The 12,363-nt window shown below is 45.4% G+C and overlaps 1 protein-coding gene across 2 annotated transcripts in view; it reads left to right on the forward strand.

Annotated features, from left to right (window-relative positions):
• Window positions 1-3,506: 3,506 nt before the first annotated feature.
• The window catches only part of LPCAT1 (lysophosphatidylcholine acyltransferase 1), a 159,408-nt gene continuing 150,551 nt past the window's right edge, over window positions 3,507-12,363 (forward strand). The window contains exon 1 of one of the 2 annotated variants that reach the window (XM_077269695.1): window positions 3,507-4,098. In XM_077269695.1, coding sequence (XP_077125810.1) covers window positions 3,985-4,098 — 114 coding nt within the window. In that variant the 5' untranslated portion in view covers window positions 3,507-3,984. Of the gene's footprint in view, window positions 4,099-7,707; window positions 7,788-12,363 lie in introns of those variants that run through there. The other variant, XM_077269696.1, reaches the window with a different exon arrangement.

The following is a 12,363-nucleotide window of genomic DNA, read 5'->3' on the forward strand; positions in this document are numbered from 1 at the left end:
AAGTCATCATGGAGTCTGGACAAAATGAAGAAAACAAAGAGAACTATCAGAGATAATGTCAACTATCTTAGATACTTGGATGTAACTTTTTTTTATACTGACTAATTCTCATATTTTTATTTATGTTAGGAGCATTAAAGGGGTTGTCCAGGTTTGTGATGAGTCTGCAGTCATTCTATGTGACTGCAGGCTTCTGAATTCTCACAGTGCGCACTGCACGCTGTCAGGATTCTCTGGTGCTGGCGATTTGCATACATGTAGTCATGTACCAACTAGACATGCATGGCTTCACTCACTGAAAATGAACTGACTGAAGCCGAATAGGTATAATCAGAATGTGGCCAGAAGTATACAAATCTCATACTTGTGCTCACATGAGCGTCCACTCTTTCCATTGGCAAGGGACAATCCTAAAAGCGTGCAGTGCATGCGCTGTGAGAATTCAGAAACCTGCAGTCACATAGAGTAACTGCAGATGTTCATCTCAAACCCGGACAAGACCTTTAATTATAAAATGAAGTCCTGTAGCCAATTCTAACTGCGTGTAATATACTCACTGTCAGGATTCAGATTTCATAACATGGCCACTTCACTCATATGTGATTTTCATACTTACTGTTACATGACAATTAGCTTTTCATTCCGCATCTCTCAGTTTTTCATTAAACATTGAGAGAATTAGGAAGCAGCTCGTTGGTACGTGACGAGTGCAAATCACATATGTGCTTGGGGGGATGCCAAACTGAATTCTTGCCCCGGGTGTCGGAAAAGCTAGATACACCTCTGGATAAATCGGTCCGAGTACCATCATGTGTTTTGGGGTTTTCTCATCATGCAGTGGTTGGTACCTAACAAAAGTAGTCCAAGGAAGGGCATCCGGTGACCCAGAGACAGGGTTTTGAGCGCCAAAGTCTCATTGATGCGCGGGGTAAACAACAGCTTGTCCATCCGGTCTGATCTCAGAGAAAAGCTATAGGGTCACAAATGTTGGAAAATGTTACTGCAGGCAACACCAAAAACGGGTCACAATGCAGTGTATCACATCTACCTGCAGCCACATATAGTCCTTGGGAACTTGTCTTTTACGCTTGGCTACAAATCTATTATCACCTATGTATAGCTTTTGTCATAAAACATTACATATACAAATGCAGGCAGAAATTCGGAAACATTGTTTTTTTCCTCACAAGTTTGTGATAGATGTTGAACTGAATAGACACAATGACACTTATATATCAGAAAACAGAAGTGGTGGATGTCTGGGCGCTGGGACCTTCCTATCTGCCAAAACAAGGGGTGGTTTGCCCTCTCGGGAGCACTGTGCCCCTCTGATCCTGAATGTATTGGGAGTTGTGCTGTTATCCAGTGAACATTAAACATCACCAGTTTTTTGCTATGTAATCTGAGAGTAGCATGATAATAGGGCTGAGACTCTGATTCCAGTAATGTGTCACTTGCTGGTCTGCATCCTGTAATTTTGTAAAAATTTTCTGCTGCAGACCTAGCAGTGCTCAGAATACAGAGCTCTGTATAATCCTGCTCACACCACTCATTAACAGACACTAATAAGTGGTGAGGACAGGCTTACACACAGCAGTTGACTAGGAGGCACAAGACGCCTAGTCTTATAGTGATAATCTGCTGATAAATAGCTGATTTTATTGAAACAGCAACACACAGCCCAGTGAGTGACACATTACAGGAATCAGGGTCTTACCCCTACATGATGCTGCTCTCAGATTACATAGAAAAACCTGCTGATGCTGACAGATTCCCTTTAACCCATTTCTGACATTTGTCGAAATAATACATCCCCGTGTCCTGGGCCTATTTGCCAGCGACGGATTATTACGTCATTACGATCGCCTGGGCACACGGGCTGTGCATGGGCGATTGCCGCCAGGTGTCAGCTGAATCTGACACCCGGCACTAAGTGCAAGGAGCGGTCCCGCTATTTATTACAGGGCACTTTGTTACAGGGCATGTTATTTCAGGGCACTTTATTACAAGGCACGTTATTATAGGGCACATTATTATTGGGCACTTTGTTACAGGGAACTTTGTTACAGGGAACTTTGTTATAGGGTACTTTATTTTAGTGCACTTTGTTACAAGGAACGTTATTATAGGGCACGTTATTATAGGGCATTTATTATAGGGCACTTTACTATAGGGCACTTTGCTATAGGGCATTTATTATAAAGCACTTTGCTATAGGGCACTTATTATGAGGCACTTTGTTTTACGGCACTTTGCTATATGGCTCTTATTATAGGGCACTTTCTTATAGGGCACTTTTTTACAGGACACTTTGCTATAGGGCATTTATTATACTGCACTTTATTATAGGGCACTTTGCTATAGGGCACTTTATTATAGGGCACTTTGTTATAGGGCACTTTATTATAGGGCACTTTATTATAGGGCACCTTTCTATAGAGCACTTTATTATAGGGCACTTTATTATAGGGCACTTTGTTATAGGGCACTTTATTATAGGGCACTTTATTATAGGGCACCTTTCTATAGAGCACTTTATTATAGGGCACTTTATTATACTGCACTTTATTATAGGGCACTTTGTTATAGGGCACTTTATTATAGGGCACTTTATTATAGGGCACCTTTCTATAGAGCACTTTATTATAGGGCACTTTATTATACTGCACTTTATTATAGGGCACTTTATTATAGTATTATAGGGCATTTATTATAGGGCACTTTATTATAGGGCACCTTTCTATAGAGCACTTTATTATAGGGCACTTTATTATACTGCACTTTATTATAGGGCATTTATTATAGGGCACTTTATTATAGGGCACCTTTCTATAGAGCACTTTATTATACTGCACTTTATTATAGGGCACTTTGTTCTCATCTGTAAAAAATAATTTGATGTGCCTGTGACTTTTAAAAGCCGGAGAAGCTTATGCATTATTATTATCGTGTCTTATGGTGACTGCCTTCACGCTGATATCTTCATATCACAATTATGGGCTGTAGACATATATCACCGAAAATATAATTTATCATAGCTTTCCAAAGCGTCCCTCACATTTGTTGCCTCAGCCTGTCCATGATTTTTTGATAACCTGTTCAGAAAAAAAAATCATCTTGCCATAAGTGGCAGGAGGGTCGTCATTAGCTCCTGGTGCTACTGATGGGGTCGTGAGCTCCCGGCAAAGATCATCTGACACTACGGTCACTGGAGGTCGCGAGCGACGGCCGACCACATCCCAGCGGTCACGTCTCCAGCAGTCGCACATAGCGTCGGCTTAGTTGCCTAGGAGATAGAGCCGGGTCTGACATCTCCTGATCTGACGGCTGGGGAAGGGTTACTGAGGGATCCTTCGCCCAGTCCTCAGCCTGCACCGCCACAGGCTCCCATAGTGCCTCCATTCGGTGCACTGAACACTCGGGTCAGACGGCCACCTCCACAGGAGCTCGTGAGGGAGGCTCAGCCTCCTCCTCCCCGCCATGTCCTCCTCCCCCTTCCTACCAGAGAGAGACAAGGGGAGGGGGCAGTCCGCGCATCATCTGGCGGCCGTTTCCTCCCGCTGAACCCTTTAAGCCCCGGCACCGAGTGATCTCCTGCTCCTCCTCCTCCTCCCGCCTCTGGAGACGTGTCCTGTGCTCCCCGCAGATCCGCGGCCGATCCTCCTCCTCCCCCGCAGCTTTCGCTTTGTGTGTTTCTGGGAACATCCTCATCCCTGAGCTGATCTCTCTCTCCTCGGTCTCCCCTCCTACATCTCCAGCACGGATTACAGTCCCCTCTAGAGGAGGAACAGGAAAAGGGGGGATCTGGTTTCCCTCCAGAAGGAGCTGAGATTTTCCATCATCACCATCATCATCACCATCATCATCAGCAGCAGCAGCAGCTTCATCCTTTTGTGGTCAACTTCTGGCAACTCCATCCATTGCCTGAACTAGCTGGATTAGCTGGGCTTTCCACTGGCAGTCTGCCCACCTCTCCATCCCACCATGAGGCTGACCAGAAAGCGCTCGGGTCCAGGAGGGGGCCAGCAGGAGCTCGCCAGGCCGGTCAAGAACCCCTTTGTGCATGACCTGCGCTTCACCCCCCTGCAGAAAGCCAAGGTAGGTCCTCCATTATGTGTGTATGTATGTATGTGTGTATGTATGTGTGTGTATGTATGTGTGTATGTATGTGTGTATGTATGTGTGTATGTATGTGTGTATGTATGTGTGTGTGTATGGAGCTCAGACCCTCCTGGTGCCCGTCTGTCAGCTATGACACCTCGCTGACAGGTGGCTCCTCGCTTGCCTCTGCCATCTACATAGATGTGGATGTTCTTCCTCCCCAGCAGCCAATTGTTGAAATCTCAGGCTCTTCCTTGCAGAACTTGAGGTTTTCTTCTATATTCCTTTTTTTCTTCTTCATAATACGTGATGCCGTTCTGTTCTTCCCATATGTTTCTGTATTTTTAGCAGCGGGGGCCTATAAACAATAAGTCGCCTTTCACCTGAGGCCGGCAGTCACCTGATGCTAACAGGATCTGTAGGATCTCCCTAATGCAGCCATATAATGCTGTTATATGATATTACATAATGGTCAAATATGCTAATATTCATGTACGAGCACAGACTAATCCTATAGAAATGATGGCAGGCCCGGGTGGCAGAATGACAACTTGCACCTCCTTGGGGTTGCGTGGCTGTCAGTGGGCACCAATCACTTCTATGACAGTAACTTCAGGGCGATCCGGTATTGCATTGCGACACCACCAGCCACTCACGGCCTAAAGTAGTGATGTCTGTGATTTCCAGCTGTAGGGCTATAGATTGGCACTGACTTTCCATACTTGTTTACCTGTTAATATTTAATAATAGGCAGCAGATTTGTAACGATCAGTGTTCGGCTCTATGTGCAGCCATCCATATGACCTGTGGGCATCTTCATGTACAGTAATTTTCTCCTCCTAATTAGGGCAGGATGGTTGGTGCCCCAGCTGGTGGGCACGGAGCGGCATTTGTTACTGTCTGTGCACAGCAGCATGCTCTCTAATTGGCGTGCCATGTTCCTAGAGCATCCCCCTTCCCCCAGTGATAAATAAGAACAAGTGCCCTGTTTCATTCACTTTCATGTAATCAATGGGAGCATTTAGTGCCCTCAGAATGTGGTTGTGATTGATGGCATTGTTGTAATTACACCTCCAGCGTTGGCACGTGCACACTGGGCCTTTATAGATAATCCCAGCACTGGGAATACTTCTACCGTTGGATTGACTTGCTTACAATGTCTTCTGTCACGTTGATTTCTTGTGTCTCGGCCTATAGGACTTCCTGTTTGTTGATGTAGGTATCACATGATATCAAAAGAGGCCTCGGAAATGCATGAAATGTTAAATGAGTGTATTTAACCCTTGAGCGGTACAGGAATCTGCTAATTTCTAGGTGGAAGGGTGATGCTATTAGTGCAATCAATGCCAGTGTGGTTTAGCGTTCACTCTCCATTTACATTGTGTGCTCTGAGATTTCCCCAGGGACATTTGTGTACATATTGTTTATGCATGAATGAGGAATTCCTTTCACATCAGACACCAGTCGTATCCTTCTAAGGTTTTTTTTTTTTTTTTATTTTTAATTTCTTAACGTTTTCCGCAGATGTCAAGTTGCCCCATTCCGTTTGTAGAATGGGATCTATTCAGCTAGGACATGGCTGTGGTATTAATAATTTGTGGAGCATATGAAAGCTTGCCCACATGTGCATGGATGGATTGGGGGAAAAACTGAATTTGGCCAGAATTGAGGGTATGTGCACACGTTGCGGATTTTGCTGCCGATTTTTCCGCAGCGGATTTGTAAAATCCGCTGTGCAAAACCACTGCGGTTTTCACTGCGGATTTTCACGTGGTTTCTTCTGTGGATTCCTCTGCGGGTTTTCAACTGCACTTTCCTATTGGTGCACTGCACTTTCCTATTGGTGCAGGTTGAAAACCGCTGCGGAATCCGCAGAAAGAAGTGACATGCTACTTCTTTTTTTCCGTAGCGTTTCGGCGCGGAATTTTCCGCAGCATGTGCACAGCGTTTTTTTTTTTTTCCCATAGGTTTACATGGTACTGTAAACTTTCGGAAAACTGCTGCGAATCCGCAGCGTCAAATCCGCTGCGGATCCGCAGCAAAATCCGCAGCGTGTGCACATACCCTAACAATTGTCCTTAAAGGGGTTATCTGGGACTTTGCTTATTTTACTGCTGCGGGACTAAGCACTTGCAGGTAGTTCTAACTACCTGTCTGTACTGCCTAGCACCGATCTCTGCCAGCTCATAGCAGACATGGACCGCTCCTGCCGGCGATTCTGGGGCTCTGGTGCCATCACTTCAACAGTCCAGCTCCTTCTCTTCTGCTCTGTTGATGGGGCTTCACTGCCCACATAATGCTGATTGACAACCTGCTACCTAACTCCATGGAGCCAACTGTCAACCAGCATACCGCTGACAGAGCAGTCCAGAAACGGAAGATCTGCTCTTATGGCATGAGGTGAAATTAAAGGGAACCTGTCCTATTCTAAAACGTTATTAATATGCACATGTGGGGGTTAATCGCATACGAAAGCTGCCCGGCTGCTGCACTGCTATTGAGAGGAAACTGACTTTATTCCTCCTGGCAGCCTTTGGCTTTCAGTCAGTTGTGCGACTTCAGTTGCTACTCTGTAGCTAGTGAGTGGCGGCTATAACCACGCCGCCCCCTCACTAACTGTCAGCTCAGAGGTGCATCAGTACAGAGAGACTGTATGCATCTATGACTGAAAGCCGGATGCTGTCGGAGGAATAAAGTTAATTTCCTCGAGGTAGTCGGGCTTTCAGTGCAGCGACTGGACAGCCTTGGAGCTCTATTAGCCTGCAGAGTAACCCATATCTGCATGTTAATAGCGTTTTGGGTTGTGACAGGTTCCCTGTAAGTAGCAGGAGCTGTCCATGAGCGATCTGAGCCAGCAGAGATCAGCGCTGGGCTCAACTAGCGGGTGGTTAGCAACTGCCTGTCTCTAGGTTTTTAGCCCCATAGCAAAAAAAAAATAGCAAAGTCCCAGATAACTCTTTTAAATGAGTGTTTTCTAAAAGGGACAATTCTGCTATGAGCTGCGGTAGTTGCACACAAACAAAAAATGAGCATTGCTTCCCCTCCCTGGTTCCTTCTTCGGCTCTCTCCCACTGTCACCGTTCCCGTTGTTTGCCTGATGTCACTTTGGCGGTGCTGCAGCCAGTCGTTGAGCTCAGTGACTCTTGCCATCTCCATGGGTAGAGCCCCTAAGATCACTGATTGGCTGCAGCGCTGTCAGTATGACACCAGCACCGCCGATAAATTGAGACCAGGGCAGTTGTGGAGAACAGGTGCTAGGCTTGGGGAGGGTAAGTGTTACTCAGCATGTTTTTTTTTTTTTAATTAATTTATTTATTTATTATTACAGATTTATAGCAGAAAGTTTTCTAATATAGGACAACTATTTTAAGAGGTTGTCCACTACTTAATCAATTCAGGACACCAGTTAAAATAAAACCAATGTGTCCCGACCTCGCACAGCAGAGCCATTCCAGCGACGCCGCTGTTCCCGGAGAGTGATGAGTCTGTTGCAGCGAATGAGCAGACGCTGTTTGGCTGCAGCTGATCAATATTCTGCCAGGGTGGGCGTCCACTCGGACTAAATAGTAAAGGCTGCTGTTAAAGTGAGGCCGCCTGTTGGCTGCAGAAGGCATGTGATACAATAATGGCGTGTCACTTTTCAGGACCAGCAGCTTTGACATCTCTGGAAGTCACCACTGTGGGAGGTGAGTATCCATTGTCTTTATATTAAGCTGGGGTTGTCTTGTAGTGCAGAAGAATGGAGAGATGACTCCGCATCCAATCCACAATCCAAGGATCTATTAAAACATGTAAGTACTTTATTATCAAAGTTAAAATATAGCCGAAAAAGAATAAGCTAGAAAAACATACACCGTCAATCTGGAGGTATGGGGTGACATGGGAAACTTAATAACGATAACCGGTGCGTTTTGCGCACATCCTGCGTTCTTAGGCTACGTACACACGTTGCGGAAAGTCCTGCGGATTTTTCCGGACTGATTTTAGCAAATCCGCAGGTAAACCGCACTGTGGATTACCTGCAGATTTACCGCAATTTTTTGTGCGGATTTCACCTGCGGTTTTACACCTGCGGATTCCTATTATGGAGCAGGTGTAAACCGCTGCGGAATCCGCACAAAGAATTGACATGCTGCGGAATAAACAACGCTACGTTTCCGTGCTTTTTTTTTTTTTCCGCAGCACGTGCACTGCAGATTTTGTTTTCCATAGGTTTACATGGTACTGTAAACTCAGGGAAAACAGCTGTAAATCTGCAGCGTCAAAACCGCTGTGGATCCGCAGCAAAATCCGCAACGTGTGCACATACCCATAAACTTGGTTTGTCCTGTACTGCACAACTCCTTCAAGACTACTTTCACGTGTCTGACTTTGTGTTCTGTCCATGCTTTTCACAGTCAGAACACGTACCCATTACAGTCTGTGGGCTTGTTCACATGTATTTTATTTTTTTTTTTATTCATAAAAAAAAATAAATGAAATTGCACTACAAAAAAATAAATGAATAAATGTCCAATTTTCATCCCATTTGCAGATCAAAATCATCCATTGAAGTCAATATGTCCTTGAGAAAATTGCCTGCAAACAATCCGTGTGTCGTCCGACTGCTAGATTTCAAAATTCATTGGATATTGGACTTTGAAATTGTATTTATTTTTTTGCACATGAGAAAAATCGATGCCGCAGTGATAGTAACAATGGATGAATGGACCCAAAATTGAATGGAGAATACTAATGATGATCTATCCGTTTTGCTCATAAGCAAACATATTGGGCATATGATATAGATGATATCATTTTCTGATATCCTTGTATCATTCTCAATGAATGTTACAGCGGTGGGTTGATACATTCTACTTTTCGATTAAAAGTGTAAGTAAAGATATCGGAGAGGGAAATGGGATGTAAGATCCTTTTTAACGCCATTAAATGTTTTTGTAAAGTCTCCAGCTCTAAAGTTAAGTTTTGATTTTGGGTGGCGATCTTGTCCATCAGAGACCCCGGCAGCACCACTGATTAAACCTGGCTGTCCCGACAGCATATTCACTGATTAGCCAGAATGGCACATAGAAACCTCCTGCCCACTGTGCTTTTTTTTTGCAGCAGAAACTAACCTGGTTTTCCATGTTTGAAATCCACAACGTGTCGATTTTTCCTTGCGGCTACGCTGAGCGTTATGTGCGTATTTTCTCCATAAACTGCATTAGATGCGAAAAATCCCCAGGTAAAAAGCGCAGATGCTTTGTGTGTTTTCGCTCTTTGACTGTGTCAATAAAGTTGAGGTATCAAAAACAAAGCAGCTTTAGGTAAAATGACATGCCAAAAAGAGAGAAAAACAGCAGCATAAAAAATGAGGTAAAAATGCATGTATAAAAACAAAGGAAAAAACCCTCAAATGCAATGAAAATACCCAAGTTACCTACTTTACCTATTAGGCTGCCGTCACACTAGCAGTATTTGGTCAGTATTTTACCTTAGTATTTGTAAGCCAAAACCAGGAGTGGGTGATAAATACAGAAGTGGTGCATATGTTTGTTATACTTTTCCTCTAATTGTTCCACTCCTGGCTTTGGCTTACAAATACTGAGGTAAAATACTGACCAAATACTGCTAGTGTGACGGCAGCCTTAGGGTTCGCTCACTCAAACGTATAACACGACCAAGTGCTTTCTGACGTTTTATAGGATAGCACTTTGCCTAAGGGCTGTCCCACACGTCCAGATAATTCCGGTACCGGAATAAATCGGTACCGGAGTTATCCGTGTCCGTGTGCCTGGGAACTCACGGAGGCCATACGTGTGGCACACGTGTGCCGCCCGTATGGCGAGTGGGTACCACACGGAGCGTGTGGTACCCACTCTGCATGGTGCTGAAGCTGCGATTCATATCTTCCCTGTAGCAGCGTTTGCTATAGAGAAAATATGAAGAATAGTGTTAAAAATAAAGATCCATGTGTCCGGCGCCCCCCCACCCCCTGTGCGCCCCCCCGCTGGTCAGAAAATACTTACCCGCTCCCTCGCTGCTTCCTGGTCTGGCCGCGGCTTCTCCTGCATGCGGTCACGAGGGCCCGATCATTTACAGTCATGAATATGTGGCTCCACCTCCCATAGGGGCGGAGCCGACTATTCATGATTGTAAATGATCGGCCCCACGTGACCGCATACAGTAGGAGGCGCGGCCAGACCAGGAAGGAGCGAGGGAGCGGGTAAGTATTTTCTGACCAGCGGGGGGGCGCACAGGGGGTGGGGGGGCGGCGGACACATGGATCTTTATTTTTAACACTATTCTTCATATTTTCTCTATAGCAAACGCTGCTACAGGGAAGATATGAATACCGGCTTCAGCACCATGTGGGGGGGACAGCGCTTACTGTAGCGCTGTCTCCTGCACGCACACGGACCCCAGACGGAGAATGTCCATGTGAGGTCCGTGTTTTACGCGGACCCATTGACTCTATTGGGTCCGTGTAAAACGTGCGCTCCCACGAACACTGACATGTCTCCGTGTTTGGCACACGGAGACACGGTCCGCAAAAAATCAATGACATCTGAACAGATGCATTGATTTTTATGGGTCTACGTGTGTCAGTGTCTCCGGTACGTGAGGAAACTGTCACCTCACGTACCGGAGCCACTGACGTGTGAAACCGGCCTAATGTTATACTCTGGGGCAGTGCAGATCTGCGTGTGGTGTTTTTTTTTTTTTTTTTTTTTTCTTCCTCATGCAAGTCTTTGGATCATGAGCACCCATACAAATCAGTCATCCGAGTGCAGTCTGATGTACGCTCACAGAGACAATAGAGAAAATAAGTTCTCCATCTTCTCTGCACTCGTATCCGAAGATCCTTTATGGCCTTGAGCTGGGGACTTCATGGATCTATCTTGTCTTGGTAGCCCATGCCAAGGATTCAATTAAAGGGAGTCTGTCACCCCTTTTTTTTTTTTATTTGAGATAAAAATATGGTTCAATTGTGTATGAGCTCTGTTTTACAGCAGTACCTTTCATATCCCCCGATTCCCCACCTTTGTAATCTCTCCGTTTTCCTATATAAATCACCCCACTCTGATGGGCGGGGCCTATTCGCCGTCTCTCCCCCGGCTCCTCGGCATACTTGGCGTAACGTGATCTGTGAATAGCACAGATCTCGTACAGTTTCTGCCCGTGCGCATTGAAGTGGCCTCTAGCGCCTGCGCAGTATGCTTTGCCCAACTGTGGTCAAAGCATAAAATCACTATTGCGCTTGTGCCCGCATTTTTCATCACGTTCTATGCCCCCTTGCATGGCAAGACTTCCGGGGCACAGAACGTAATGTAAAATGGCGCATGCACAATAGTGATCTTTATGCTTTGCCCGCTGTTGGGCAAAACATAGTGCGCACGCGCGAGAGGCCACTTCAATGCGCAGGAAAACAACGCCAACGCAGGAGAGAAGAAAAATTAATGCGTAGAGCAAGGCAGGAGGTGGGGAGAAACAGTGAATAGGCCCCGCCCATTGGACCAGTTCGGGGTAATTTACATAGGAAAACGGAGAGATTACAAAGGTGGGGGATATGCAAGGCACTGGTGTAATGCAGAGCTCATGCACAATTGAACCATATTTTTATCTCAAATCGAAAAAAAGGGGTGACAGATTCCCTTTAAGGCTGCCGTCACACTAGCAGTAGTTGGTCAGTATTTTACATCAGTATCTGTGAGCCAAAACCAGGAGTGGAGCAATCAGAGGAAAAATATAATAGAAACACGTCACCACTTCTGCATTTATCACCCACTCCTGGTTTTGGCTTACAAATACCGATGTAAAATCCTGACCAAATACTGCTAGTGTGACGGCAGCCTAAGAATCTAGGGGAATTGTGTGTCCAAAGGATAACACTCAATATGTTCCTCAAATCCTTCCTGAGTCCGGCTGACTGCATATGCCTATAGAGAACGGCCACTGCTATTAGGGATTACTGTCGCCATGTAGGGGAGCATTTGTGGTCCGAGTGACATGCCCATGCATCACGCTGCCTCCACTACCACCTTCTCATAGGTAAGCAGCACACATGCACTTGGCAATCCACATGATGTGGGAGAAGTGTAATTCATCAGACCGGGCCATCTTCTGTCATTATGATGGTGGTCAGTGGGCCCTCCTTGTGGTCTGAGGCTGACCAGCTGCTGCACAGCACGCCATGATGATCAGTGTATTCCAACATCTTTTTATTACTTTACTTTTATATATTACTATATTTATTATCTTCTGTGGGATCAGAGCTGGCCT

The sequence above is a fragment of the Ranitomeya variabilis genome, chromosome 6 (assembly GCF_051348905.1).
Source record: "Ranitomeya variabilis isolate aRanVar5 chromosome 6, aRanVar5.hap1, whole genome shotgun sequence".
NCBI lineage: Eukaryota > Metazoa > Chordata > Amphibia > Anura > Dendrobatidae > Ranitomeya > Ranitomeya variabilis.